The 26,785-nt window shown below is 41.6% G+C and overlaps 1 protein-coding gene across 3 annotated transcripts in view; it reads left to right on the top strand.

Annotated features, from left to right (window-relative positions):
• The window catches only part of LOC144684758 (protein phosphatase 1 regulatory subunit 12A-like), a 180,301-nt gene that overhangs the window by 70,205 nt on the left and 83,311 nt on the right, over positions 1 to 26,785 (top strand). For 2 of the 3 annotated variants that reach the window (XM_078548946.1, XM_078548944.1), the window contains exons 4-9: positions 6,960 to 7,119; positions 8,652 to 8,796; positions 12,259 to 12,333; positions 16,062 to 16,147; positions 22,162 to 22,331; positions 24,747 to 24,850. In XM_078548946.1, the coding sequence (XP_078405072.1) occupies positions 6,960 to 7,119; positions 8,652 to 8,796; positions 12,259 to 12,333; positions 16,062 to 16,147; positions 22,162 to 22,331; positions 24,747 to 24,850 (740 nt within the window). The remainder of the gene's footprint in view (positions 1 to 6,959; positions 7,120 to 8,651; positions 8,797 to 12,258; positions 12,334 to 16,061; positions 16,148 to 22,161; positions 22,332 to 24,746; positions 24,851 to 26,785) is intronic. The other variant, XM_078548945.1, reaches the window with a different exon arrangement.

Below are 26,785 nucleotides of genomic sequence, written 5' to 3'. Positions count from 1 at the left end.
ATGTATGACTAGATAATGAGCTGTAAGAGAACTCTTCATTCCTGCTAGCAACATGTCCATAGTTTTGAACCCTGGTGGTAATATGAGTGACCACTCATCAAAATCAATGTGGGAAATCTTCCCAATTGCAGTTGTTGAATCCTTCGTTTTTCATATCTCTGCTCCATATTGCTTATTGCTCGTGATGGAGAACCCACTGCTTGCCAGTGATTTCTACAGCAGTATAGCACTAAAGTTGAAGCACTTGGTTAGATGCAGGCCTCTTCCTCAATGTCATAACATGCCTGTGTAGATGAATTGCACGGTCCCCTTTGTTCCTAAGCAGAGCTTCAACCATCGTCATTGCTATTACAGATGTACGAAGTGAGTTTATTCCCTTTGGTGGAGTTACTTTGAACTTTAAACATTAGAGTTATGGAACATCAGAGATTTTTGGTGCAGGCATCTGTACTTCCTATTGCGTGGATCATTTGGATTTGATCGAATGGATCATTTAGGATACACAGGTGAAGGGAATTGTTTAAATAAGTACGTTGAGCACATATAAATAGGGGATGGACTGGAGTGCTTCATCAGCCACCACACTGTCATTTTGATTTAGTTTGATAAGTTTTCTTTAATTTTTTTGTCCTTTTGTTACAGTGCCCCTTTGAGGGGCTATCACTTCAATTTAATTTGTCAATAGCTTTTTTCCTTGGATAATTTGTTTGTTGATCTAAAAGAGTATAAATAGGGAATAGCTGGGGCACTGGGTTGGTGGGAGGAGAGCTGTGAGATTGAGCAAAGTCAATAAACTATCTCAATAAAGAAAAGCTCTGTGTCTTGCTTTTGGCTTCACCAACCAACTTGGATCCTGTTAACATCTGGATAGGAAAAACCCTTTTTCCACAACCCGTCAGTCACTCCTCTCCTGAAAAATACTGGGATTTCTCAGAATCACTGTTTACTGTGAATGCAGAATCTAATGGATCAGTGAAAGTTTAGCCAGACTATTGGCATGATAAATTCAGAAGAGATACTTATTTCTTTTTTTATTATTCATTTATGGGGTGTGGGTGTCGCTGGCTAGGCCAACATTTATTGTTCATCCCTATTGCCCTTGAGAAGTCCATATGGTGTAGGTACACCCACAGTGCTTTAGGGAGGGGGTTCCAGGATTTTGACCCAGTGACAGTGAAGGAATGGTGATGTATTTCAAAGTCAGGGTGGTGAGTGGCTTGGAGGGAAACTTCTAGGTGGTGGTGTTCCCAGGCACCTGCTGCCCTTGCCCTTCTAGATGGTAGCGGTCATGGCTTTGGAAGGTACTGTCTAAGGAGGATTAGTGAGTTCCTGCAGTGCATCTTGTAGATGGTGCACACTGCTGCTACTGTGCGTCGGTGGTGGAGAGAATCAATGTTTGTGGATGGGGTGCTAATCAAGTGGGTTGCTTTGTCCCGGATGGTGTCAAGCTTTTCGAGTGTTGTTGGAGCTGCAATCATCCAAGCAAGTGGAGAGTATTCCATCACACTCCTGACTTGTGCCCTGTAGATGATGGACAGGCTTTGGGGAGTCAGGGAATTAGTTACTCATTGCAGGATTCCTAGCTTCTGACCTGCTCTTGTATCCACAGTATTTATATAGCTAGTTCAGTTCAGTTTCTGGTCAGTGGTAACCCCCAGGATGTTGATAGTGGTGGCAACACCATTGAATGTCAAAGGGCGATGGTTAGATTCTCTCCTGTTGGAGATGGTCATTGCCTGGCACTTGTGTGGCACAAATGTTACTTGCCATTTGTCTGCCCAAGCCTGGATTTTGTCCAGGACTTGTTGCAATTGGATATAGACTCCTTCAGTATCTGAGGAGTTGCAAATGGTATTGAACATTGTGCAATCATCAGCGAACATCCCCACTTCTGACCTTATGCTGGATGAAGCAGCTGAAAATGGTTGGGCCGGGGTCAATAACATGATTAAATTTACCAGTTGAGTTGTATTTTATGCCTTTGTCAGTGCCTTCACTAAAGTTTTCTTTTGAAGCTCCTTCTAGCGGCCTAGGCTTGAACACAGTATATTTTGCCTGGATATTTACACTGATGACTAAATACAGCCGTTGCTGTCTGAGCATGCATGGTGTACCCAATCTCCCGGTATGAATCAGTACCATTTAGTCAGCTGAGCTGATGAAATGTTTCTTTAGTTGCTAGCAGTTAGTGCTCTTCAAAATTATTTGAGGAAAACCTAGGAGACAAAATGAAAATGCTTTTTTAGGTAATGTTTATATTAAGTGTTTATTAAAAATTATAAAGAGACTGTGTGCACCACACATATGAGTCCGTACATTCCTGGGTAAGAGAATAAGGAGAGTAGGGTGTTCTCATTACAAACCTTTGTAATGTTTGACATGTATTCCATAAACTACAGAAAGCACATTAAGTTGAGACAGAGTGCATTTCCCATGCAGACAAGTTCATTTTTCAAAAGAGAAGGTTGATTTTTTTTCAGCAAAGAGAAAACTTTTGTCACCTGTGTTTTGTTGGCAGTTAGAAAAAGTAAAATTTCTTGTTCTTGACACCTGTGAGGGAAAGATTATTGGTTAGAAAATGTAAGTATTGGTTAGAAAACATAAGCATTCGAATTAATGACATCAAGATATATGGTGAGAATGCATGAATGAGTAATAGGCAAACAATGACTTACATTATCCTCTGTTGCATTCTTTTATTGCACAGGACAAGTACCAAGTGAGGGAGCCTCTGGGCACTTGCCCTTAGAGAGTGTGAGAAGGGAGTGGAGGTTAAAGGTGAAGTGGAACGATGGAACAGCGAGGCTTTAGGGGTCGAGCAGTGGTTCAAAGAGATAGAGGTAGCAATAGAAGTGAGCAATGGTCACGATGGACTGAGGGAGTGGTAGTCAGGGAGGGAGTAATGCTATGGTGAGAGGGTCACAATGGGTGTGAGGGACTTCAAGGAAGCACAAGAAATGGGGAATGTGGACATGAAGGGAGCCACTGAGAGCTAGCTGGAGGCCACATTTTCCGAGCAGAACCCCACCAGAAAATGCTGCCTAAGGTCATTGATAGCTCCTTCTACCACCATGCCACACATCCTACCCATCACCTCTAACCCAAAGGATAGTTAAAAAGAGAACAAAGACAGAGAAAAGCAGATCAGGACAGGGAAGCAAATGAAGTTCCAGGGTGGGGGAGAGAAGCAGGTGAGAAGAGAATATGACAGAAACAAAAGAGGTGAAATAATGTAAGGAGCAGCAAAACAAAGATAAGCAAGAGAAAAAGAAAATTTGACTTGTCATATGCTGTGCTACTGGAGATCCTCCAATGGCTAGTGTGGTTAAAATAGCAGAATGTGAGAAAAACCTTCTACAGTTAGTTGCCCTATCATGGTTTGGCACTCCCAGCCATGCACCACCTTACTCCCCTCCCCTCCCCAGCACCCCCTAACACGCACATGCACACACACATAAACACGTGCCCCTCAAAAGAAAGAAAAGCAGACTGACTGACATTTCTATAGAGTCTTTCATAATCTCAAACTGTCTCAAAGTGCATTACAGCCAATGAAGTACTTATGAATTGTAGTCACTGTTGCATTGTAAGAAGTGCACAGAAAGGCTCCACAAACAGCATTGAGCTAATGACCAGTTAATCTGTTTTCATGTTGGTTGAGGGTAAATGTTATCCAGAATGCTGAGACTGCTGCTGTTCGAATTGTGCCCTTTCTGCTCACCTTAAGAGGGCAGAAGGAGCCTCGACTCGGGGCCGAATTTTGGCTGCCGAGTTGGGTATGAGGAGTAGAGAACATTCCCGACTCCGCAAACCCGACTCGGAAGAAACTTCCCCGAATGGGCTGATTTTCAATCCAAGGGGGTGGGGTTGGTGGCGGGTGGTAACTGGAGTCAGGTGTGGCGTCCGCAGAAATTGTGTGGAGGCAGCCAAAGGGGTTGCCAAGTTCTGAGGAGGGCTGTTTAATATGCCTAATAAAAAGAATAAGGACCTCAACCTCACACTAGCACACCATCTATACACTTCCCATCCCCCACCCATGTCAACGCTTGCCACATAAATGCCCCCAACCACCCCCCATTGTCCCTCATATCCTCCATGCCAACCCATGCCCTCTATCCACGCCCATGGCTGCTTATACCCTCCATGCCAACATAGTGCCAAATTAAGCCAACTCATGATTCCCCAATCATCCCCATAGCCCTTTATAACCCCCATGTCAACTTAGTGCCAACTCATGCCAACCCATGACCCTCCATCTGCCACCCTTTGCCCTTACATCCTCCCCATGCCAACTCACCCAGTATCCACCATGGTCAGATCTCGGAGCCATACTGAGATGAAATAAAAGTTCTAAGTATCTATTACAGACTTCACCATATTAAAAAAAAAGTTCTCATTGATAAAAACCTCTTCAACACATTTAAATCCCTTCAAGTACTTAATCCCTTCTAAGATGAAACGTTTGTAATCATAACCCCACATCAAAGACAGTTGATCTCTTTATAACCACTTGGAGCTGTCAATCAAACTATGAACCTGCAGTCCACCCCACCACTGTAATAATGCTAGGTCGTGGAAGCAGTCAAGCAGCACTAATCCATTAATGAGAACCTTCAGGCTTATGTTAAGAAACATCTATTGAAATTCAAGCACCAATGTTGGTTTTTTACACTGTGAGTCACAGCAAGCTGTTTTATTTTCAAAATTTAAAGGGCATGGGTTTAAATTACTTGACAGTTCCAGCTTATCCATCGTTTACATTGATTAATGCTTACTGTTAACAATTCTGAAGAAGAACCTGGACCTCTGAAAAAGGATACCTGTTCTCTCCAAAGAACTAAGCTAGGTTTAGACATTTTTCTCAAATGGCTAAAGCCCATGAGTCATGTTTCAGAAACCTAGGTAACAAAAGTTGTTTCTGAGTCAAGGCAGCTGAACTTTTAAAAGTATTGCTGCCTCAGTGAACCATGGATGTATGAAATATGTCCTGTACCATTTATCTCCAAAACCCTGGCGCAAGTCGTGGGTGCCGGGTTTCAGTTGGGACTTACGGAATCGGGGCTTCAGTGTCATTTTGGCTAAGATAGGGAGCCCTTTGACTCAGCAAAAATTTGGGTCTCAATGTCTCATCCAGAAAATGATACCTCGGACAGCACACCACACCTTTAGTACTGCACCGGAGTGTTAGCCATATTTTGTGCTCAAATCTTTGCAGTGATCCCATGACTTTCAGTCTCAGAGATGAGGGTATGATCATTGAGATACAGTTGACACATTTTTGAATGTTGGCGCTACCAACTGCTGGGGCCTATGCTAAACAAAGGGGTGTCTTCTTTTCAAATCTGTTATGCCATCAGCATAAAAAGAAATGTCTCTGTTGGTCTTCCAGTCAGTAGAACTGGGGGAACAAGTGTATGAAGAAAATGCCTTTGAAGGGAAGTCTATCAAATCGTAAGAGAATTACTCTTCCCACCTACAGGGAGAGTTATTCCTCATCTCTTTCAAGAAAGAGACCTATGACTTGCTTCATGATAAATGGAGAGATTCATTAACCCACAGTCATTACTTTTGATTCTGTAATATTTTTAAGTGCACTTCTCTCTCATAATGCATACCATGAATCAGCCATAAAACAGTGATCATCAGGTGGAAAAGTAATTGATCACTGGGGCATGAATGAGGTTCTGCTGAATGGAACAGAGTTGGTGAATCTGAGCAGACCTGGCAATACCTTCACCAATGAGCCAAAGGCAGAGCTAAATTTACTCACATCAAGCCTGATTTCAGAGGAGAATGATTGGAGTTACATGATACATGTTGACTTGGAGAAATTTAAATGTAAAAGAATTGTCTTTTCTTGCTAAGCACTCATTCTTTTGCATGCATTCACAGTTGAAGATTATTTAGGATTGTTTCAAAGTTTTCAGTTCAGGCTGCATTGGTCGCAGATTGTGTGTGTTTGTGTGTGTGTGGCATGCGTGTTGGCAGCAGAAATCCATTGTGAGTGATTGGCATCCTGCACGAGACACTAGCAGAACCATGCCAACCTAATCCATTGAAAAGTGATGCATCATCCTTCCTACACACACCTGGTTGAACTAGTTGGTAGCACCTAATGTACAAACATACCATGAGTTCAATAATACACAAGGACACACGCCCAGATGCAATTACTGAACCATTTACCGCACTAGTGGTATAAAGGGCCAATATCCAACAACCCCCAAATCATGAGCACCCGCATTCTTCTCTCTTCGTGTGTCTGTCACTTCCCCTCTCTCACTGTCTTTATCATTCATGTCAGCTGAGTCGGAAGGCTGTGGGTTCAAGTTCCAGTCCAAGGACTTGTGTACAAAACCTAGGCTGACACTTCTGTGCTGTTCTGAGGGAGTGCTGTGTGGTTGGTGGTGCTGTCTTTCAGATGAGATGTTAATCAGAGAAGACTGTCCTTTCGGATCAATTTATTCGTGCCCTGACCACAATTTACCTTTCAACCAACATCATTAAAACCATCTGATCTGAAAGGTGAAAATGCTATCCACTGAGCCATAGCTGACACTTAAGCAAGATAACTTCTGGCAATTTCCTCCTGCACTCCAGCCTTCTGGTAACCTTTGCTACCTAACTGCCTCATAGCATTCAATTTACAGGTGAGAGTGCTACTACTGAGCCAATGCTGGCACCTCAGTGAGCCCCTCTTGCTCATAAACTACACTGTGTGTTGGGAAGTCCGAAAGGAATTCTCATCCTTGCTGCTGTTTAGGTGCTGCAATTTAAATGATAATGGCAACAGTGAAGACTGGAAGGAAGTGTTTGAGGGGAAAGGATAAAAGTTGTAAAAAATGGCAGCATATGCCACAAACCCAACAGATGCATGAAATAAAGTATACTCACTTTGAGAGTGTGCCAGGTGCTGTGCTGATATGACAATGACAAGTTTTTGTGTTTCTTAATTTCAGGGATTGATGTGGAGGTAGCCAGGAAGGAGGAAGAGCAGCGAATGGTCCAGGATGCCAGACAATGGCTAAATCGAAGGAAAGTGGAAGATATTCGGCACCCAAAAACTGGAGCAACTGCCCTTCATGTTGCTGCAGCCAAAGGCTACTTGGAAGTTATGAAGTGCGTGTATTGTGGTTATGCAAAAATAATGGAGTTCCCAGTGTTAGTGAACAAATTTTACCCTGGCTGCCCATTTACTCAGTTTCATGAAGGAATTTTTTTTTTTAAGAGTGATGTAGAATCTTTAATATTTGATGTCTAGTTGACACCGTTTGTCTAAAAGAACTTCACTGCTTCATGCAAGAAGGAACAAATCTTGCTTGCTGTAAAATTGAAAAAACAGGAACTGCCTGTGCTAGAAGGAGGAAACTTGGGATGGTTTCAGGAAGGTTTCTCAAGCTGCACCAGGCTAAGAAAAGTATGGGACAAAATAATAGTTTAAGGAATTCTCAAGATAAGTATACCTGAGTTGCTACTGTACACTTGCTGATCTGGGTTAGCAGTTGAGATTGTAAGACAGGTCAATTTGGAGAGCCCAGCACTTCAATGTCAGAGCATCCAGGCTGTGACGTATCCAGAATGGGGTCTAGCGCTGACAGGTGAGGTGATAGAGTGCTGAAATAAGGAGATAATCTGTGACATTGTAGAGATGTATTACTGAGGAGTAAAAGGCCTCTTCAGTTGGACAACAAACTTTATTTACAGAGCTCTTGGATTAGCTGCCTGCTTCTAGCAAGGCTACAATACACTCCCCCAGGCTAGGAAAACTCCACCTGCTTATGAGATTCCCCATGCTTGGTGTCAATTTGCTGTACTGACCACGTGACCCTTAGGTATGCTGGCATTAAAGCAACAATCATCACAGACATTTAGGTTCTCGTGCAGTAATCCTTTAATCAGTGATATTTTCCTGAAGATCTCTGGGTATCAGAAAATGAAAGGGAATCTGAAAATGAAAGTGAATGGGCAGGATGGCCTTCAGCTGTATCCTAGAGTTGTGTTTTTTCTTGGCCCCAATAATAATTTATATCTCTTGGGACTTGGCCTATGGAATCTTAGTTCGAATCTAGCCAACGCTGACAATGTAGCAGCTTGCCCTCTCTGATGGCTAAAAGGATCCTGAGAATTGCAGTCTTGACTTACTTGCTGGTGGATCCAAAACATGAAACTGCTCTTAACACAGTGCTAATTGGTACTAAGCAGAATAAGGATGGCTGGTGATGTGGTTAATACATGTTTTGAGACTGTGTAAAGGGGATTTACTGTTTGTACAGCCTGTGATGGACCTGACCTGAGTGACCTTGATGGGGCAGTGTGCAGATTTATTTATGCTAAACTTTCCTGGAGAATACTTGATTTTGACATTGAATATAAAATATGGAAAAGCACTAATTACCTTTACGTGTATTTCAAAGATCTACAAAATGTTTCAGAAAAGAAATTAATTAAATCTTGTGATTCTTCAATGTTTGCTCCTTCCCTTGACTCTTATTGGCAAAACTCTGATATTTCTGCTCCTGCTCCAAATGTTTGAAGTTCAATAAACAGAATTATTCATCTGAAGAAAACTGTGGCCTTTGCAATGAAGGTGCTTTCTCCTGTGATAGCCTTTACTCAAGAAGTTTTTGTGTATCACATCTCTGTTTTTGCAGGTTGTTAATCCAGGCTGGCTCTGATGTAAACAGCCTAGACAATGATGGTTGGACTCCATTGCATGCAGCATCACACTGGGGCAAAGAGGAGGTGTGCAGACTGCTGGTGGAAAACTTATGCAACATGCAGGCCATCAATAAAGTGGTGAGTCCTACCAGTGTTCAGTGATGGGTTAAGAGCTCCCACAGTGATGCTACTGATTTCGCAATGACAGTGGACATGAGATATTTAAGTTGTTGTCTCGGGCTCCTCTCTGCAGAGTTGGTTGATGTACCCCTGATATGGTATATAAGATTTACAAATGTATAAGTTCCGAGATTTCATGCTAATCTATCCTGTGGCAACAACTAAACTGTTATAGATAGCCTCAGTGTCTCTAGGCCAGAGCGCAGGAAAATCAGCCAGGGTTCCCATTCTTGCTCCTCAACCAGTCACTCCTGGACAAAATCGGATTGGGCACAGCCGCTGTTAAGCCAGCTCCCTCATGCTGTTGCACTCAGTGATTCCGCTGTAACATCCTGAATTCCTGACTCTATTTCTACTTATGACAATCCAACCCCTTAACAGCCCCACTTTTTTGTCTTACTGCTTGTATCGGTACTAATGTTAATTCGGTTCTGTCACAGAATTACTGTAAAACCTTTCACTGCCATAATAAGGCTGATGCCACGGATGATATGAATAATGCACTATATTTCACTATTTTGCACTTCATTAAATAAAATTACCCTGGATTGCACTGTATTATTGGACTAAAGCTTGCTGGAGTGGGCATCTCATATGTGCTGTTGGACTTTTTCTCTGCACCCTTCAGCTAAGGTTTATTTTGCCCTGTTGCACTTCCAGCAACTTACAAGTGCGGTGAGGAGGTGAAGCACCTGGGATCTTAGTGAATGATGGAACCGACGCTGTCTCGCCCTAACCAGTGAGACTTAAGAATTGAAAAAGAAACCGAGGGAAAACAGAAAAGAACGGTGAATTGGAATCAAATCGGGGGTAGGATGAGAAGTAGAGTGGAAGGGAGATTGGATTTAGGGAGTTAGGATAAAAAGAAACAAAAGAAAAGTAAAAAAATGTAATTTTAATTTTATTAAATCTGCAAAGTGCAGATTTGTAGAATCTACTCTGGTCATTAAAGTACGATGTAAAGAGAAGGAAGTCAATTGATAGAATAAGATCAGGATACATTGGTGTTAGCTGGAATGGGTTGAAGGGGTGAATGGTCTTTTCTGATTCCTTATCAACTTATTTTCATATTTTGCTGCATGACAAGCCAAATATTCCACCTCCTGTACATGTTGAAGGAGCAATTCTGGAATATGTTGAGCGCTTCCCATATCTTGGCAGTCATCTCTCTCAAAAGGCCATCATTGACTTAGAGATCCAGCACCAGATCAGCTGTGCCAGCTCAGCCTTCTATAAACTACAGCAGCAAGCATTTGACAACAAAGACCTCCACAAGTCAACAGAAGTCCTAGTGCACAGAGTATTTGTTGTCACCACACTCCTGTACTGCAGTGAGACCTGGACTTATGTATCAGTGATACATAAGAACGTTAGAGAAATTCCACCAGCAATGCCTATGCTGCATCCTTCAGATTCAATGGGAGGGCTGTTGAAAATATGCTGGCCTCTTGAGCATTCTCAATTTTAATCGCTGCACGATTGCTGGCAGTGCCTTCAGCTGCCAAGGCCCTAAGGTTGGGAATTCTCTCTTGAAACCTTTATGCTTTTCTACTTCCCTTTCTTTTGCCATGAGACTACTTAAAAGCTACTGTTTTGACCAAGATTTTGGTCCTGCCCTAATATCTCCTTATGTAGCTTGATGACAAAATTTATCTTGTAATGCTCTTGTAAAGCACCTTGGGACTTTACTATGTTAACGTGCTATATAAGCACAAGTAGCTGTTGTTTTTGGTCAACATGCATCCTCAGCCAAGAGAAACAAAAATGATTAATTAGTGATTCATTGCATTACTGTTTGGATCTTGCAATGTGCGAACAGGCTCACAGTTGCTTACTTGCCAGCAGTCACTGTACATCAATGTAATGCAATTTACCAAGTACTTTGAGAAGTTTTTGCTCCATGTTATGTTGCTCTGTATTGCTGTACATAAACTGTATCATTTCATGTTATTCTGTGTTGTTGAATATTGCATAGTGCTGCTATTGCTCTATATTGCAGTGGTGTCTTGTTTTGGTCTATGTTAAGCTGTATTTATCTATATTTCAACATTTGTTCTATACTGAATGGTGTTAAGTATTGCACCACGTTCCTCGATATTAGCTATATTGCACCTTTTTTCTCAATACTAATATGTTGCTCTATATTGTGCCATATCCTTTGCAGTACTATTGAAATATAGTGCACTTCAGTGTGATATTCAGCAACCTATTCAGTAGTGAGTTTGAATGCTAGGTATTCAGATCTATGTTATACTGAATTTCATATTTTTTGCTGCATTCTATATTGTGCTGTGCTGTTCCACCCTGTCCGTATTGATGTGTGCAGCTTCATATTGCACCATGTTGCTCTGTTTTCTACTGCATAGTTCTGTTTGATTTTGTTGCCCTAAATTGATGTTCTATATTGCTTTATGTTTTTGCATTGCACTGTATTGCTATGCTTTGCATTGTATTATTCTAAATTAGAAAACACAAACTTAAGTGCTGTATAAAAGAGATGCACAATCAATGCATGTAATTTTACACTTGTTAAAGTTAATCTTGTGGGTTGGTGTTTCCTGTTGAACTTACGTTGTAGATTTCTACTTTATAGTTTAAAAATCATGAAAAACGTGAGATGTTCCATTTGTTTGAGTTGATTGAGCTCCCTGCACTTTGTGGAAATGTGGTATTTGTTTTTCTGGATGGGCTGTGGGGAATTGAATAAGCTGCAGTCAAAAGCACAAGAATCCAATTTCCCTATGACCCAGTCATAAAGAACATATGGATATAGAGTGGCTACTGCCCAGGATGACTCCACCTCCTGGGCTAATATATATTGGATGCCTTACATGAGCACAGAACACATTTGAACAGTTGTAATCAGTAGTTCCACAATGGAACCTGTTCAGAATATAATGCTGATGTAAATGCCCTGTAGCAGGAGAATGGACATAACTGAAGTATTTATGAAAGCAGTAAGATGGTCAGTTACAGGAAAGATGTGGCTAAATCTGAAACCGGGTAAAGGGATTCAGATGCTGTTGGACCTCTGCTTCCTGAGAACTGTGCCTGACTACATTTCCAGGACAGACTGAGAGATTGCGCACTCCAATTTGAGAAAGACATTTTCCTGCTGATGAATTGAGCAAAAGCTTTTTAAAAAGAAATAGTCCTAAAGACACCATTCTCAAGTGCAGTTTAGATATTTGTTGAGTGGATATTTGACGTTTTGCAGTGCTTTGTGGGTCAAGCAATGGGGGGATTAGAGTTCAGGTACAAGGTGGTAATAATTTCATGATGGCAAGCATTTTGTTTGTTCAGTTGCATTCTATAAACAGGGGGGTTATAAATTTGGTTTACTGTCTAAAGTGAAATGGAGAGTAGCAATTGTTTGCTATCAGGGTATATGGCCATTGATAGCTTTTTTCTGAATTGTAGGGTCAAACGGCATTTGATGTTGCAGATGAAAACCTCTTGGAACTGTTGGAGGAGCTACAGAAGAAACAGGCTATTGTAAGTATCAGACAGAGAGATGTAATGACAGCTGTTTCAGGCCAGCCTGATCATACATGGCGGGGACAAGTCTTTGGGTAAACTTCTGACAATGTTAAAAAGGCAACTCATCCCTTTAAGCGTTGGTTTGGTAGATAGTGGGGAGGGTGTGATCTGCCTGGTCCCTATTTGATGAGCGTTGCAATGACTCTCTTCCAACCACTGCCAGCCATCCACAATTAGTAGGAGCAAACCGTTGCTAGTACCACCAGTGGTATCATAGGAAACCTCTTTCTAAGGAGTATCTTCATCGCCTGAAAAATCCGCTCCCCCACCACCACCACACCCCACCGCCCTCCCACCAACAAATTGCCTAAAACTGTTGAGGATTGCTGTAAAATCCTACATTTGCAAATTAGCCAACATTGAGCAGATATTTATTTAATATTAAGTTCCTTTGAAAAATAATTATGTCCTTCAAGTTCATGACTAATTTAGTTCAAGCTGGTTAAAGGAATTTTGCATTACCTGTTGGGCCTGCCTTGTAGTCCATTTTTATCTCAAGGTCCCCTTCAACCATTGTCCTGCTCCACTTTTCTCCTAGTTGTTGCAGGGTTGTCATCTCTTCTGTCAAACTAGGTGATTGTTGGCTGTTACGTGTGGGAAGCAAAAAATTTAGACATTTCTTTTGTTTTGAGATTTTCTTTTTATCAAATTTTGTGATGATTATACAGATTAAATATATTACCTGTGAATATCTTTACTTTGTCTCTAACTTGGGGTGTACTTGACCTGAGACTGCTTGATGGGACTTTGGAATTAGGAGTGTTTCTCCACATCTAATATATTCTTTATCCTTCACCTCTGGGTCAGAAGTTTGTGCATTCAAATCCCTCTCCAGAGATTTACGCACATAATCTATGCTGGTGCTATTGTGCAATACTAAGGGAATGCTGCATTGTCTGCAGTTCCAGCTTTCAGATGAAGCAAAGGCTCTATCTGCTGTTTCAGGTAGACATAAAAGATCCTGTGACATGACTTGAAGGACAGCAGGAGCGTGCTGGCAAACATTTGTTCCTCAACCAATGCCTAACATAGATAACCTGGTCATTATCTCATGGGTTTTTGTGGGAATTTGCTGTGCGCAAGTTGGATAGTGTTTTTCCTACATTACAATGATTACACTTCAAAAAAATATTTCATTGGTTGTAAAGAGCTTTAGAATGACCTGAAGTTATGAAAAGTGCTGTATGAATAAATGCAAGTCGTCCTTCGTTTAGCTGATTTGGGAGTGTTTGGCACAACATCATTGATGTTTGCTCTACTTTGATGTAATTGATGGTATTTCTGTATGCATGTACTGTACTGTAGGGGTGGTGAGGGCAGGATAAGGTTTGCCAGTTAGTTCCAGCACTGGCTTCATTGCAGCAGCACCACTGACAGTTACAATTTTAGCAGCACCAAAGTGGAGGTGCTGTGGGGGCACAAAATCAATTGAAGGTGCATCAAGATGTGAAGCTGATTATTTTTTATTAGTAAACCTGAGGCTCCACTTCTGATAAAACCACTTCAGAAAACTGTTGCTGTGAATGAGAATGTGATTGTCGGTTAGGTTAATGAATAGTGCCTTGAGAGTGTGGGAAGTGTCTCTTTAAAATGCATCTCTTACTAGTCAATATGGACTGCCTTGTTGATAATAAAGTTAATTCATCTCTTCCTGACTGGAAGAACACTGCATGGGACTGGGTCAGAGTTATATTTTTCACCTGACATTGGCAGAATTCTGGCAACTGGCAGCTTGCCCAACACTTTGGTGTTAAACAAGCACCAGAAGGTGGAGTGTCATGGGCTGATCTTTCCAATCTTCACTGTGGCAAATTACCAATGACTCAGTATCTCCTCATGATTTGCATGAGAAGATGGCAAGCAATAGGGTATGAAGTGCATCTTGTTCTTCTCAGGTTAGGGTTGTTAGTTTGTTTCCCTTTTTCCAGTGGGGAGGGGCTGCTCCTGATCATCAGACCTGTGGTAGCATGCAGGCCAACTCATCTTGCAGTTGCAGCTGCCTTAAGAACAAAGGCCCAACCAGATATAAATAATTGGAAGGAGAGCATCAGGAACAATTTTGTCATTTAGAGCATATGGGAAGTGGGGAATAACCTATGCCAAAAAAACATTGTGAAGGATGGGGAACAGTTCAAGATGAGTGGATGATGGAGATTCCGCCATTCATTTTCTAGTTATCTGATTATATTGTACAAGTCCATACGACATTTTAAAATATTAATATATCATTTTTTATTCACTACTTTCTGGTTTATTCTACTCGTTAGCCAAGCAGTTTGATGGACAAGCTGCTTCCAGACCATGGCTGGTACACAAGTAATGCGCCAACTCACTCCCATTTGCTCTTTCTGTAGGTTGATCTGTGCCTGGTGCTGCACCTGGGATTGCTATCAGTCACTTGGCACAAGGGGATGGTGCCTCGTTCATTGGCTAAAGAACTGAAACTCCTGCCAATTTGGAGTTAGGGTTTTTATTTATTCGTTCATGGGATGTGGCATCGCTGGCTAGGCCAGCATTTATTGCCCATCCCCAATTGCCCTTGCTCAGAGGGCATTTTTAAGAGTCAACCACATTGCTGTGGGCCTGGAGTCACGTGTAGGCCAGACCAGGTAAGGATAGCAGATTTCCTTCCCTAAAGGACGTTAGTGAACCAGATAGATTTTTACAACAACCGACAATGGTTTCATGGTCATCATTAGACTTTTAATTCCAGATATTTTATTGAATTCAAATTCCACCATCTGCCATGGTGGGATTCTAACCCGAGTTCCCTGGGTCTCTGGATTACCAGTCCAGTGACAATACCACTATGCCACCGCCTCCCCCAGGGTACCAAAATAGCTCCAATAAAACCCACCTTAGTGGCATCCCTGCAACAGACTTTACTTGCTGTTTCCTGCAATTCACAAGCACCCAGTAGGGGTTATTTGGGAGGTAGTGATCTATTGTTTGTGTAAGGGTGTTGTTCCATTAGGTACACATGCTGCTGGATGTGACATCAGGCCTTTTGCCTCAGTTTGAAGAAATCTAATTCCAGATTAAGAAGAATGGAAGCACCACTCATTGTGGGTTCCCTCACCCTTACTCCGTTGACAGCCCTGGAAAAATGGCTACTTTATCATCTTACCAGTAACCATAAAAAGTAAGGACTCTATCATTCCGAAATGCCAGGGAGATTCCGGATCCCTCCTGGACCTGAGAAATCAGGGCTTGCTTGTCTAAAAGGGTTGGCAGTGGAGAAGAGATCTCACAGGCATTTGCTTCATCATAGCTCTTCAGGAGTTATCAGTGGATCTCAGGAGATGAGTTATGAGAGTTGGCACTGCTTGATTCACTTTCACATTCATCCATGCTGCTGAGTGAATCTTCATTTCTTCTTGTATTGCAAATGGGTCCAAACTACATAGGTTCCTGTAAGAACCACTAATCATCGGGGCTTATTATTGTTGTCTTAGTAAACAATAGTAATGAAGTCTTTGTGATTCAAAAGAGATTCTGACACCCTATTTTGGAGCTCAGTGATTAGTTTTCTGCTCAATTGCACAAGTCAGGGCAGTTGGGTTGGACCTTAGAGGCCATCTTAAATTTTTCTTCTCCTCTGAGTTGGGTACATATAAGCATATGAATTCAGTTGTATGAATTAAGTTGAATATTATGCCTTCTTTCCTCTCTGCTAAAAACAGATGAAGATTGAGAAGGAGAGGCAAGCCAAGGCCTCCCTAATTGAATTGCCGAATGCCTCACAACAGCTTCCGCCCAGGACCAGGAGGTTAGTTCATGCTCAGTTTGTATCCATGATTCTACTTCAGCATGTAGATTCACTGTTTGATGAGTAGGCCAATACCCACCATAACACCACTGGATTATCTTTTAACTGTGGGCACAATATGCACCAATCAAGAAACTGAGCTAATGCTTATAAACACTCCTCATTCCCCGTTTCTCCCCCCCCCCCCCCCCCCGCCCCCCCACCACCATCCCCTCTTCTCTCCCCACTGAAAGTGGAATCATTAGTGCAATTGAAAATCATTTTCAAAAACAATAATTTGTTTTGTCTTTTCAGTTTGTTTGATGGGGTATCTTTGTGGAATAATAATGTTAAAATCTGATCAGTTGTCTGAGAGGAAGGTGACGCTCCAAACGTGCCAAATCTCAGTGTGATGGTTCGTCCCATCCATTTATGCTCAGTTAAGAGGTTTTGAATGAAACCACACCAAATAAAGGTGATCTTTAATAGCTTTGACCTACTTGTTAGAGTGGCAGGGGAGATGGTTGAGGTTGACGAATGAAGGGATGACATTGGACTTTGTGCCATAGGGAAGTGCTGGTTTTATTATGTCGACTGATATTGAATACTCATAGGCTTTTACTTTTAATTTTAAATCTATTTCAAGGTATTTTGTTATACTTTAATAATTCTATTCTAATTATTTCCATGCATTTTTTTGTATTCCTTTAATTTGGTTAAGATTTGCTAGTTGTTGTGCACTGTTCCAAAGGGATACTTGTGATCCACTCGCAGCAGCTCACTGTAGGCTCCAGCTGGTTTCTTCTTAAGGTTTCCCCTGCCCCCCTGTCACTGCTGAGACTTGGAACATATACACACAAGGGAATCATTGAAACAAACAGAGCAAGAACACTCACATATACACACACAGACATACACACTCACTCTTATAATCTTATGGGTTCCCTTCTATCTAGTTACCATCAGTCATAATTCTTATCTAACTTGCACACAGCCGACCACCTCTCCTGTCAGCATCTTGAAATGGAGCTGTGGGAAAATCAGCACAGGCCCTTTTCATTCACCATATGGTAACCAGTTATGAGGCTGTATTGCTAGAAGCCTGGAAGGGTACATTTCCATCTTGCCTGTGGGTACACAAATGGCTTGTGTTATTGCTGTATGGTGTGGGGTAAGGATGGATTTTGCAAAGCAAAGAAAATAAAGGGAAAAATTGTCCTTTACAATAAATTGCAGCATACCTTATGGATTAGTGGTGTTTTTTCTCTGATCTGTACGGATGAAGCCAATTTCCTGTGGTTTCTGTAAGTGGCAGCTGCCAGATACAGCAAGAGTGTGGAGCTGAAGATGTGCTGGGCATCTTGTGTGTGTGTGTGTCTTGCTGTTCTAATATTCAGAGTACATTGCAGCCCACTTTCAATTGAGTTTGTACCAGATTTTTTGTTTAAAAACATCAAGGAGATAAAGCAGTTTATTGCTGCAATTCTGAAAATGCAGGGAAAATGAAATATTGCAGCTCCCCTTTTCTTCCACATGATAATGCTTTAACTGCAGTTTTTAAAAAGTGTGCTAATAACCTCCAGTGGCAGTTTCAAGTATTGCATTGATCTCTCAATCCAATCCCTGTGCAAAAGATGACCCAGTGCCAGCGAACCCATCCTAACATAGATCATTTACAATCAACTGTCTCAGTGACAGCTTGGCGCTGAGTCAGAAAGTTGTGTTCAAGCCCCACTCTAGGACTTGAATGCATAATCTCAGTTTATGTTAACTTGCATTATTGAGGAAGTTCTGCACTGTAAGAATTATTGTCCCTCAGGATGGTATTTTAAACAGAGTCCCTTTCTGCCTGTCCCACTGATGCTTATGCAAAATTACAGGCATTTAGTGATTCATTGTATACGAAGCCCATGGGGATGTGTCTGTGAACCATAAGAGAACAAGTGTAAATCTTTTCCCTTTGAACATGGGTCTGCCCAAGTATTTGAACCTCTTTAGGAAATATTCTGCTCATTATTTCCTATGCACTCCCCTGTGAGCCTGCCAAAATACCAGAATGCCCGCCAGACCTTCCATCCGATATTATGCTTGAAATGAGATTTCTGTGCACTTGCTTTCATTCTATGCAGTCTTGCACCTTCCAATCCTCAATCCTGTTCTTAAAGCTCCTTTAGAAATGTTTTCTCCACCTCTCCTTCACTACTTATTTCCTTAACCAGCTGAGCTACGGGAAGGAACCTTACCTATTTTTTTGTTAAGGGTATTAATTGAAACAACATTTTGTCAATTCTACATCTCCATTGCTCTATTATGAAAATGAAGATCCCTTATAGCCAGGAGACTTGCTTATCCCTGGTTAATTATTTTCCTAGCTCTGCACTCAAGGAATATGTTATGCGACCTGACATCCATCCCTTTCAGTATTTTAAAGAATTGACTTACTCAGTTTTTCTTCAGTGAAAACCAGTTCAGTTCTTTAAAGTCTGTCCTCAAACTTAAAAGCCCTGAGTCCATTACTAATTTTTTCATATTTTTCTTTCTAATACTTTAACGTGCCCTTTTGAAGATGACGTTTAAACTGGAACAGAATCAAAATATCAGCTCACCAGTGATCTGTACACAGTTAGAATAACCTATTTAAATCTGGAATCATATAGATCCCAGCACACAATCAGTATGTTTTAAAATTGAGAGAGATGGGTGAAGGACCATTGTTTGAAAAGGTTAGTACAAAGTAAAGGTATATCAAGAAGTCATGGTTAAGTGATGTGAATTTTTTTTTAAAGCTTGAGGAATATGAAAGGATGGCATGGCTAAAAGATGTGAGGAGTTTCACAGTTGAGGTTTTGAAAAACAGTGAATTAGAGAAGATTGTGATGAACCTTGACTTGCACACAGTGGGACTGTAAGGGGAAAAACTGTAGAACACCCCATATTGAAGCATAGGAAGAACAAAAGTGGAAAGTTGACATGATCCCACACCACAATTGAGTCAATAAACTAAAGACAAAAGTCGTATTCCCCAACGTGAGAGTGAGTTCAGGAATTATCAGTGAAAAAGGCATTGTCTTTCAGAACCAGCTGTTCTTGAGCTTTGTTAGTAAGTGCTAGAAAGGATGGAGTGATTAAGTGTTTGTACTGTGAGGAGTGGAGGCTATGAGCACCATGACTTTACAATCGGAAGGAAACTGATAAATGTACAGTGGAATTATTAGCAAATGTTGGGTTGGATAACAAGTGAAAGAGGCCATAGCTTTGAAGAAGAAAGGACTGAGAGCGCCAGAATATGCAGAAGATAAGGTGCCAACTACAGTGCAGATAGAACAGTTTGAAAGCTATAAACTAGATGGCCGTGAACAATGAGGTTGGTGCGGAGAACTTGATGATGATTTGTTTGAAAGTGCACAGTACCAGAGCCAGTCAAAAAAGTGTAAGGATTATGTTCAGGGGGAGACATTTAGATGTGAGTAGTGTTGTGTTTTTATAATGAAATAAAGACACCTTGGGCAAACACATTGTGGGTTCATTTATGAATTTTAGGCACATGTGAACAGATATACATGGACAGGAAGCTTTAAGGCATCAGAGCTGTGTGTCTGTGTTCTGCTCCAGACTGAAGTGAAACTGAGGCTGGATCACATGCCATCACTTTAAGGGAAGTGTGCCATGATGCTATCCCTTAAAGGCATATTACAACATGTACTGTAGGCAAGTAGATCACCAGTAGAATAATCCTGCCATAAACCACACCAGTGAGTGTGTATTAGACCAGAACTTTAACATATGATTTTGATAGCAGCTTCCATAGTAATAGGGGTGGTAATCGAAGGGTAGGACAAACCATGTTTATTAGCAATTTGGTGAATGTGAGAAAACCTCTCAGGAAAGCAGGACTAGGAGAATAAGAGATTGCAAAGACATTTTAAAACAGGACGCTATTTGTAGATGATGGGAGGAATAATAGCAGGACCAGAAGTCTTATTGGACTGTAGAATAAGGATCTCTTAATAGATCTACACCGGATAAATATGGTTGAATAAAATGGAGCAACTGGGGAAGATTCCTTCTAAAGATTGGACATTTTTGATGAACGGCCATTAGTCTTACCCAGGTTTTTGTCCATCTTTGCAAATGGATATCACTTCACTGCATATTTCACATCACTGTTCCAATGTACATCATGTTAAATTTATTTAACATTAAAAGCAATCTACTAAATTGACCCAGATCAATTTAATTTCATCAATATCCTCCCAGGTAATCACTGAACCATTTAGTGGAGTCTGTTAATTATTCAGTTTTGATAGGACCTCTATTATTTATAAATAATGTGAACGGACAGCAGTGAATCTAAAGTAGAATTTGCACAACTCCAGTTACTAACTCTCCTGGAACCTTTCCCGCTTATCATCCCCTGTTCCTTCTTCTTGACCCATCTTCCAATCCAGTTAATTTACCTACCAATTGTTCGATGAGACTTGATCTTCTTCACAAGCTTCAGATGTGAAACCTTATCAAATGTGTTCTGCAAATCCCATTACTTACCTTCACAAAGAATTCCAGTAGGTCTGAGAGACATCACATTGTTGTTTCTAAATCCTTGCTGCTCACTGATTCAGCTTGCCCAGCTATTTTTCTTCCTTTGTATTCTGTTGTTTCCATTGGATTCATGCCTTAGGAGAGTGATCCATCTTTTCACCATCTACCCAGAGCCCATCCAGATGCAATATCCTACTCCTGATTCTAAACCTCATTGCTATTTCTTTCATGTATCTTTTAAAACATTTTAAGTATTGATTGTTATGATTAGTCAACAACTACATCATGATATCCTGTGACTACCAGGGTGGCAGAAGGCAAACTAGACTTGTATTGTCTACTAATTTCTATGTCCCTTTTTTGAAGTGCTAAAAATGATTTAGAAAAAGTGAGAGGCACTAAATTTCTGCTCCAAACATGTTGATCTTAAGGGGGATGCCGAGGAAGGTAAATGCTGTAAAGTAGGGAGTGTTGCAGTAACCATGTAATGATGCGAAATGTATATGTGCTGAGGCCTGGCCTTGAACAAGTTGATTGGAAGTCGGCTGCACTGTATTGGCTTCATCACTCGACAAAGAGAGTGATGCATCACCCAGCAAAATGTTGTGTGAGAACTGTCCTCTGGGCCCTTGGCAGGGGCTCAGTGATTGTTTTGTGCGTTGAGATCCAACAGGGTACAAAAGAACAACTCCAGCATTCCCTCATAAGTAGGCTGCAGCACTGATTAGCAGTGCTGTTTCTGCTCAACATTGTAAAGAAAGGCAGTTCATTTTTAAAATTACAATAGAATGTGGCTAACAAATGAGCTAAACCAAGAATGAAAGAGAGCATGAGCGACTATTACAATGCAATAGGAAGCTGGGAGAGTGTTACAAGACAACAGAAGGGACCTTGGGAGTGCATTACATAGGAATTCAGAGCTGTGGATTGTCTCCATAGGGCCAAGGCTGCATAACATAACAGGGAGCTGGCAGTGCATTACACATAATAATGGAGAGCAGCAGACAACACGGGATAACAAAATTCTCAAAATGTGTTACATACATGATAGCAGAAAACCAAGAGCATGCTTTTCATGTGAGCCAGGGATAAATTGCACATTGAATGCAAGGGTTCAGAGAATGTGTTGCATGCAGGACAATCCAAGTTCCGTGCACAGAGTGATGGAGCTGAGAATGCATTGCTCATGCATATAGAATAGATGAGTGTTGCACAGAATAACAGAGCATGAAGTTACATGAGAAATTAGAGAGCTAGGAGAGAATTGTTTCAAAGCTGGATGCAACATTGGAACTTTGTGTTAAGTTGGTCTGCTATAGAGATCAGCACCCCGCCCCACCCCCCCTCCCCAAATTTGTAGTATCTGCTGGAGAGTGGCTCCTTTATACCCTGTTCGAGTTTTGTGTCTAACCCTGAGAGATGGAACTTGCTGACCTCGTCCTGGGCTGCACGCATCACACTAACAGTCAACCAGAGCTAATCCGTTATCCCACCAGGACTTCTATTTCCCGTATGAGCAGCAAAGATAAAATCTCAATGCATGAGAAGGAGCGCAAGACATTAGAGTCTGTGATGTTGGAGCATGTCAATGATGAGGAAGACAGAAAGAAGCTGAATGGCTCAAGTTCTGAGGAGGAGATGCCATATGAAGCTGAATCAGAAGCAGGTAAGTCAAAGGGTAGTGACCTCTGATTTTATTGATTTTGGGGATGGAGGTGGTGGTTTACTATCTCCCTGGAGATGAGCCACAGTGGGGCTGGTGTTCCATTATTTTCTGTTACAACATCATGGGCATGATCTTCAATCCCAGGATCTCACCCAGGTTATGATCCTTTACCTGTTAGCTTCTCTGAAGAAGGAACTTAATGAAATCCAGTTAAGGAGCAGAAATCAAAAGCTAAGAACATAAGAAATAGGAGCAGGAGGAGTCCATGCTATTCAGTGAGCCTGCTCTGCCATTCAATAAAGTCATAGCTGAACTTCTACATCAACTCCACTGTCCCATCCTATCCTCCATATCCCTTAATTACCTTAATGCCCAAAAATCTATTGATTTCAGCCTTGAGATATGGTGAGACCATATGTGGAATGCTATATGCAGTTTTGGTCTCCACATTTAAGAAAGGATATACTTGCATTGGAGGCGGTACAGTGAAGGCTCATTAAATTGGTCCCTGGGATGAGGGTGTTAAATCCAATAGTCGTACGTTGAGGAAAGAATGAGTCTGAAGCCAGCCTGTACCTTAAAACAGACTTATTTCCAAGCCTGCAGAGTAAAGACACAGACTCTTCCAATACCTCCCAACACCCAGCGTGAACACCTTTCTACACTCTTGTAATGAAGCCCTAGTACTTTCCCAGTTGGAGACAGCTGCTCTTGATTACCAATTTAAAGCATGTACTCTATTGTAGCACAATTCCAACACTAACAGAGGGGGTTGTCTTATGATGAGAGGATGAGTAAATTGTATTCCCTGGGGTTTAGAAGAATGGGAGGCGATCTCATTGAAGCTTACAAAATTCTGAAAGGGGTTTGATGGGGTGGACTTTGAGAGATTATTTCTGCTGGTCAGGGAATCTTAAACACGGGGGCACGGCTTCAGGATAAAGGGCTGATCATTTTGGACTGAGATGAAGAGAAATTACTTCATTCAAAGGATTGTGAATCTTTGGAATTCTCTACAGCAGAGGGTTGTGGATGCTTCGTTGCTGAATACATTTAAGGCTGGGATAGACAGATTTTTGGTCTTTTGGGAAATTAAGGGATATGGGGAGTGGATGGGAAAATGGAGTTGAAGCCCAAGATCAGTCTTGATCGTATTGAATGGTGGAGCAGGCATGATGGGCCATGTGGTCCTGCTCCTATTTGTTGCGTTCTTGTGTTGTGTTGAATATATTCATCGATTGAGTATCCACAACCCCCTGGGGTGGAGAATTCCAAAGATTTGCAATTTTGAGTGGAGAATTTTCTCCTCATCTCAGTCCTAAATTGCTGACCCCTTATCCTGAGACACTGCCCCCTAGTTATAGCTTTTACCCAGGGGAAACAGCCTCTCAGCAATATAGATTTCAATGAGATTACCTCATTCTTTTAAAATCCAGAGAATGGATTTCTCCCCTTGGAACAGCCATCTCATCCCAGGAATCAATCTAGAGAATCCCTGATGCACCCACTGATGTTCTAATCTGTGCTAACTCTGCCTTCTTTCCCCCTGCCACCCCTCAAGCACCACATGATAATCCATTTCTCAACCACTTCCCTTGGCATTCTGTGTCACAGTATAGTCAGAAGCAATAGCAAGGGTGATAGCTTCTGGATCTGGAACTGGTGGTTGCTGAGAACAAAAAACCTGTAACATTGGGGAAGACAAATTTACAGTTACATCATGTAACATTTCTGGAAATGGCACCTAAGTAGCACCTTAATTGTTCTAATTGGCGACCTGCCTCTGTGGAGTGGGTTGCCAGTTCTTTAGGCAGCCTGCCTCCAGCAAACAGAGGTGGGGGACACATCAGATAACCGACCTGATACTCAACTTCCAAAAATTCCCTTCACCCATCTACCCCCTTCCTGTTGCCTCTGCTGACCTGGTAAGAGTCCACCCACAGTGTTCAAACTCCAGGATAACAGGAGCAGAATTTACAGAACAAGGGTGCTGTTTGCCTGGCAGGGGCCATTTGGAAAGATTCAATTTGGGAACTGTATCCACACATGGCCCTGACTGGTAACCTGGGAAATTACACAGGCCCTAGCGTAGGCCTAGTCCCCCTCCGATGACAGGGGATGATCCACTGTCTTGGGATAGCACAACCCTGCATAGTAACAGTCTTTTTAAAAAACACTGGTAGTGGAACCACTGCCATTGAGTGCATGATAATTTTGGGTGAAAAATATTACCATGCAGTTAGATTGTTGCTTCTATGTTGAGGATGTTACTGGTAATGGAGACACACTCATTTCTAAAGGGCCCGAGTTATGTATAACTTGATACTTGTTTGGGGTGGAAAGGAGAAAGTCAGACTTGCCTCACTCTCACTTTCAGTTGTTGATCATTAATTGTGTCATTTTTTGGTTTGACAGAGAAAACAAAAGCCCGACTCAACATGAACAACCTCAGCACCAAACTGAGCATGACTGACTCTATCCTTTCATCCTCCACTGCATCCAGTGGAACCAACAAGAGGGTACGTTGCGTGCATGAAGGAGAAATGATTGGAGTTTAAGTTTGGATTCTGCAGCACCATCTCCTAATCCAAATTTTTTGTTTACCTGAATGGAGCTGGGATCTGGTGGGATTGAAACTGGCTTGACTTTTCCTTGCTTAAGATTTGACATTTTCTCTTTATTTTAAATTAACGATCAAACAGAAATTCTAGAATTCCTTTGATTTCCTGTGAGGAATGTTGCTAGCTTTGGAAATAATGCTCTAAAGTTTCTTGCTGCAATGAATACTGCACTGTTTCTGATTGAGGGAAGCTGCACTGTTACCTGTTCGGTTGGATCATGCAACGTTCCTCTTGAGAGATGCTGCATTTCATTGCAAGAAATACTGCATTGCTTGCTTTGGCACTGCAGTTTCCTTTGAGGTGTGCGCCCTTGCTTCATAATGCAAAGGGTGTGTTTTGCCTCTTGTTGTCTGGGCTGCTACAAATTGCAAGAAACACTGCATTGCTTCATGTGAGCTATACTGCATAGTTTCATTTACAAAAGATATAACACGGTTTCATGTTCTGTGAGTGCATGTATAGTTTGTGAGGGATGCTGTGTTGCTTGTGGTTCCAAGGGATATGAATATTGCTGAAAGGAGAGACATGTTGCTGAAACTTTTTATCTTGCACTAATCATGACAAATGCAAGAATGACACATTTCAAACAATTTATAACGCTGGAGAAAAGGGGTGCTGACTGATTGGCAAGTTGACTTGTTTGGCCAAGGTGTTGCAATAGAGAAAGCAACAGGCTCCCCATGTTTCCGGGTAATTCAAAAAGGCGCAAGACTTGAACATATTCCTTCTGCTTGCAAGAACAAGGTATGTCGCTTCTAGCAAGCATAAAGGAGCTGCATTACGAGCTTGGCTGATTATCTTAAATTGATTGTTAGTGTAGCTGTTAGTGCACTCAGGATGGTTCAGCAAGTGCTGCCTAATTGCGGAATCATATCTTACAATAGGCATTTTGTTTTGGGTTTTGCATGTGCGGGCTGGTTGAGCACAATCTGTACTCTATCCATCTCTGCTCTTTGCTTCAGCTAGAGGAATGTTGTTTGCTTCGATCAGCCAATCATTGGGATCTATGACCTACGTACCTGACGTTGCACCGGCACTGAAATTCGTACACAAAGTTGCTCGATTGTTTGGTAGGCGGACCGTCTTTTTGTTGTCTTGCCAACCAGTAAGCATCCCTTTTCTCCTGTGGCATAAATTGCTGTGATTGTTTGAAACTTGGCATTCATGTATTTGTCCTGATGAGTGCAATTCAAAAAGCTTCTGCAAGATCTCTTTTTTCAACAATATTCAAATTCTGTACCCCTAAGTGAATGTTTCCAATGAATAGTTCCTTTTGCAAGAGTTGTTGAATTGCTTCCTGATGTGTGAATGTTGCAGTGAATCTTCTTGTAAGGGACACTGCCTAGTTTTTTTTTGCATTGTTAAGGATATATCTAATTTTTCCTATTGTGAGGGGATGCTGCAAATATCCAGTGGTAAAGAATGATGCAACCTTTCCTGCTGCAATCAATGTTGCATTGTTTCATTTTGTAGGACATGATGCTTTTTCCCATGAGGTGTGCTGCAGTGTTTCATTTTGGAGGCTGCCTCAGTCTTGTGTTAGCGGGATTGTGCACCCTCTCCTTTTCTGAGAATGACTAATTGGCCAAGAATTTCTTCAGAGCTGCTTCTGCTCTGCTCTCATAACTTCTCTGAGGAAATTCCCAGCCATTGTTTTCCTGTGTTGAGGTGTGCTGAGTTGTTTCCTTTTATGATCTGATTTTGTTGTTGTAATGAATGTTGCCCTCTCTCCTATGTTTTTTTGTGAAAAAGTATTGTTTCTTTGTCATGGCATTGCATTGTTTCATATTGCAGTAAATGCTGTGTTGTGATGTGTGTAAATTCTTATGATGA

Source organism: Cetorhinus maximus, chromosome 9 (genome assembly GCF_964194155.1).
Source record: "Cetorhinus maximus chromosome 9, sCetMax3.hap1.1, whole genome shotgun sequence".
NCBI classification, from domain to species: domain Eukaryota; kingdom Metazoa; phylum Chordata; class Chondrichthyes; order Lamniformes; family Cetorhinidae; genus Cetorhinus; species Cetorhinus maximus.
The sequence above is the reverse complement of the archived record's forward strand: the minus strand, read 5'-3'. Positions and strand labels throughout refer to the sequence as shown.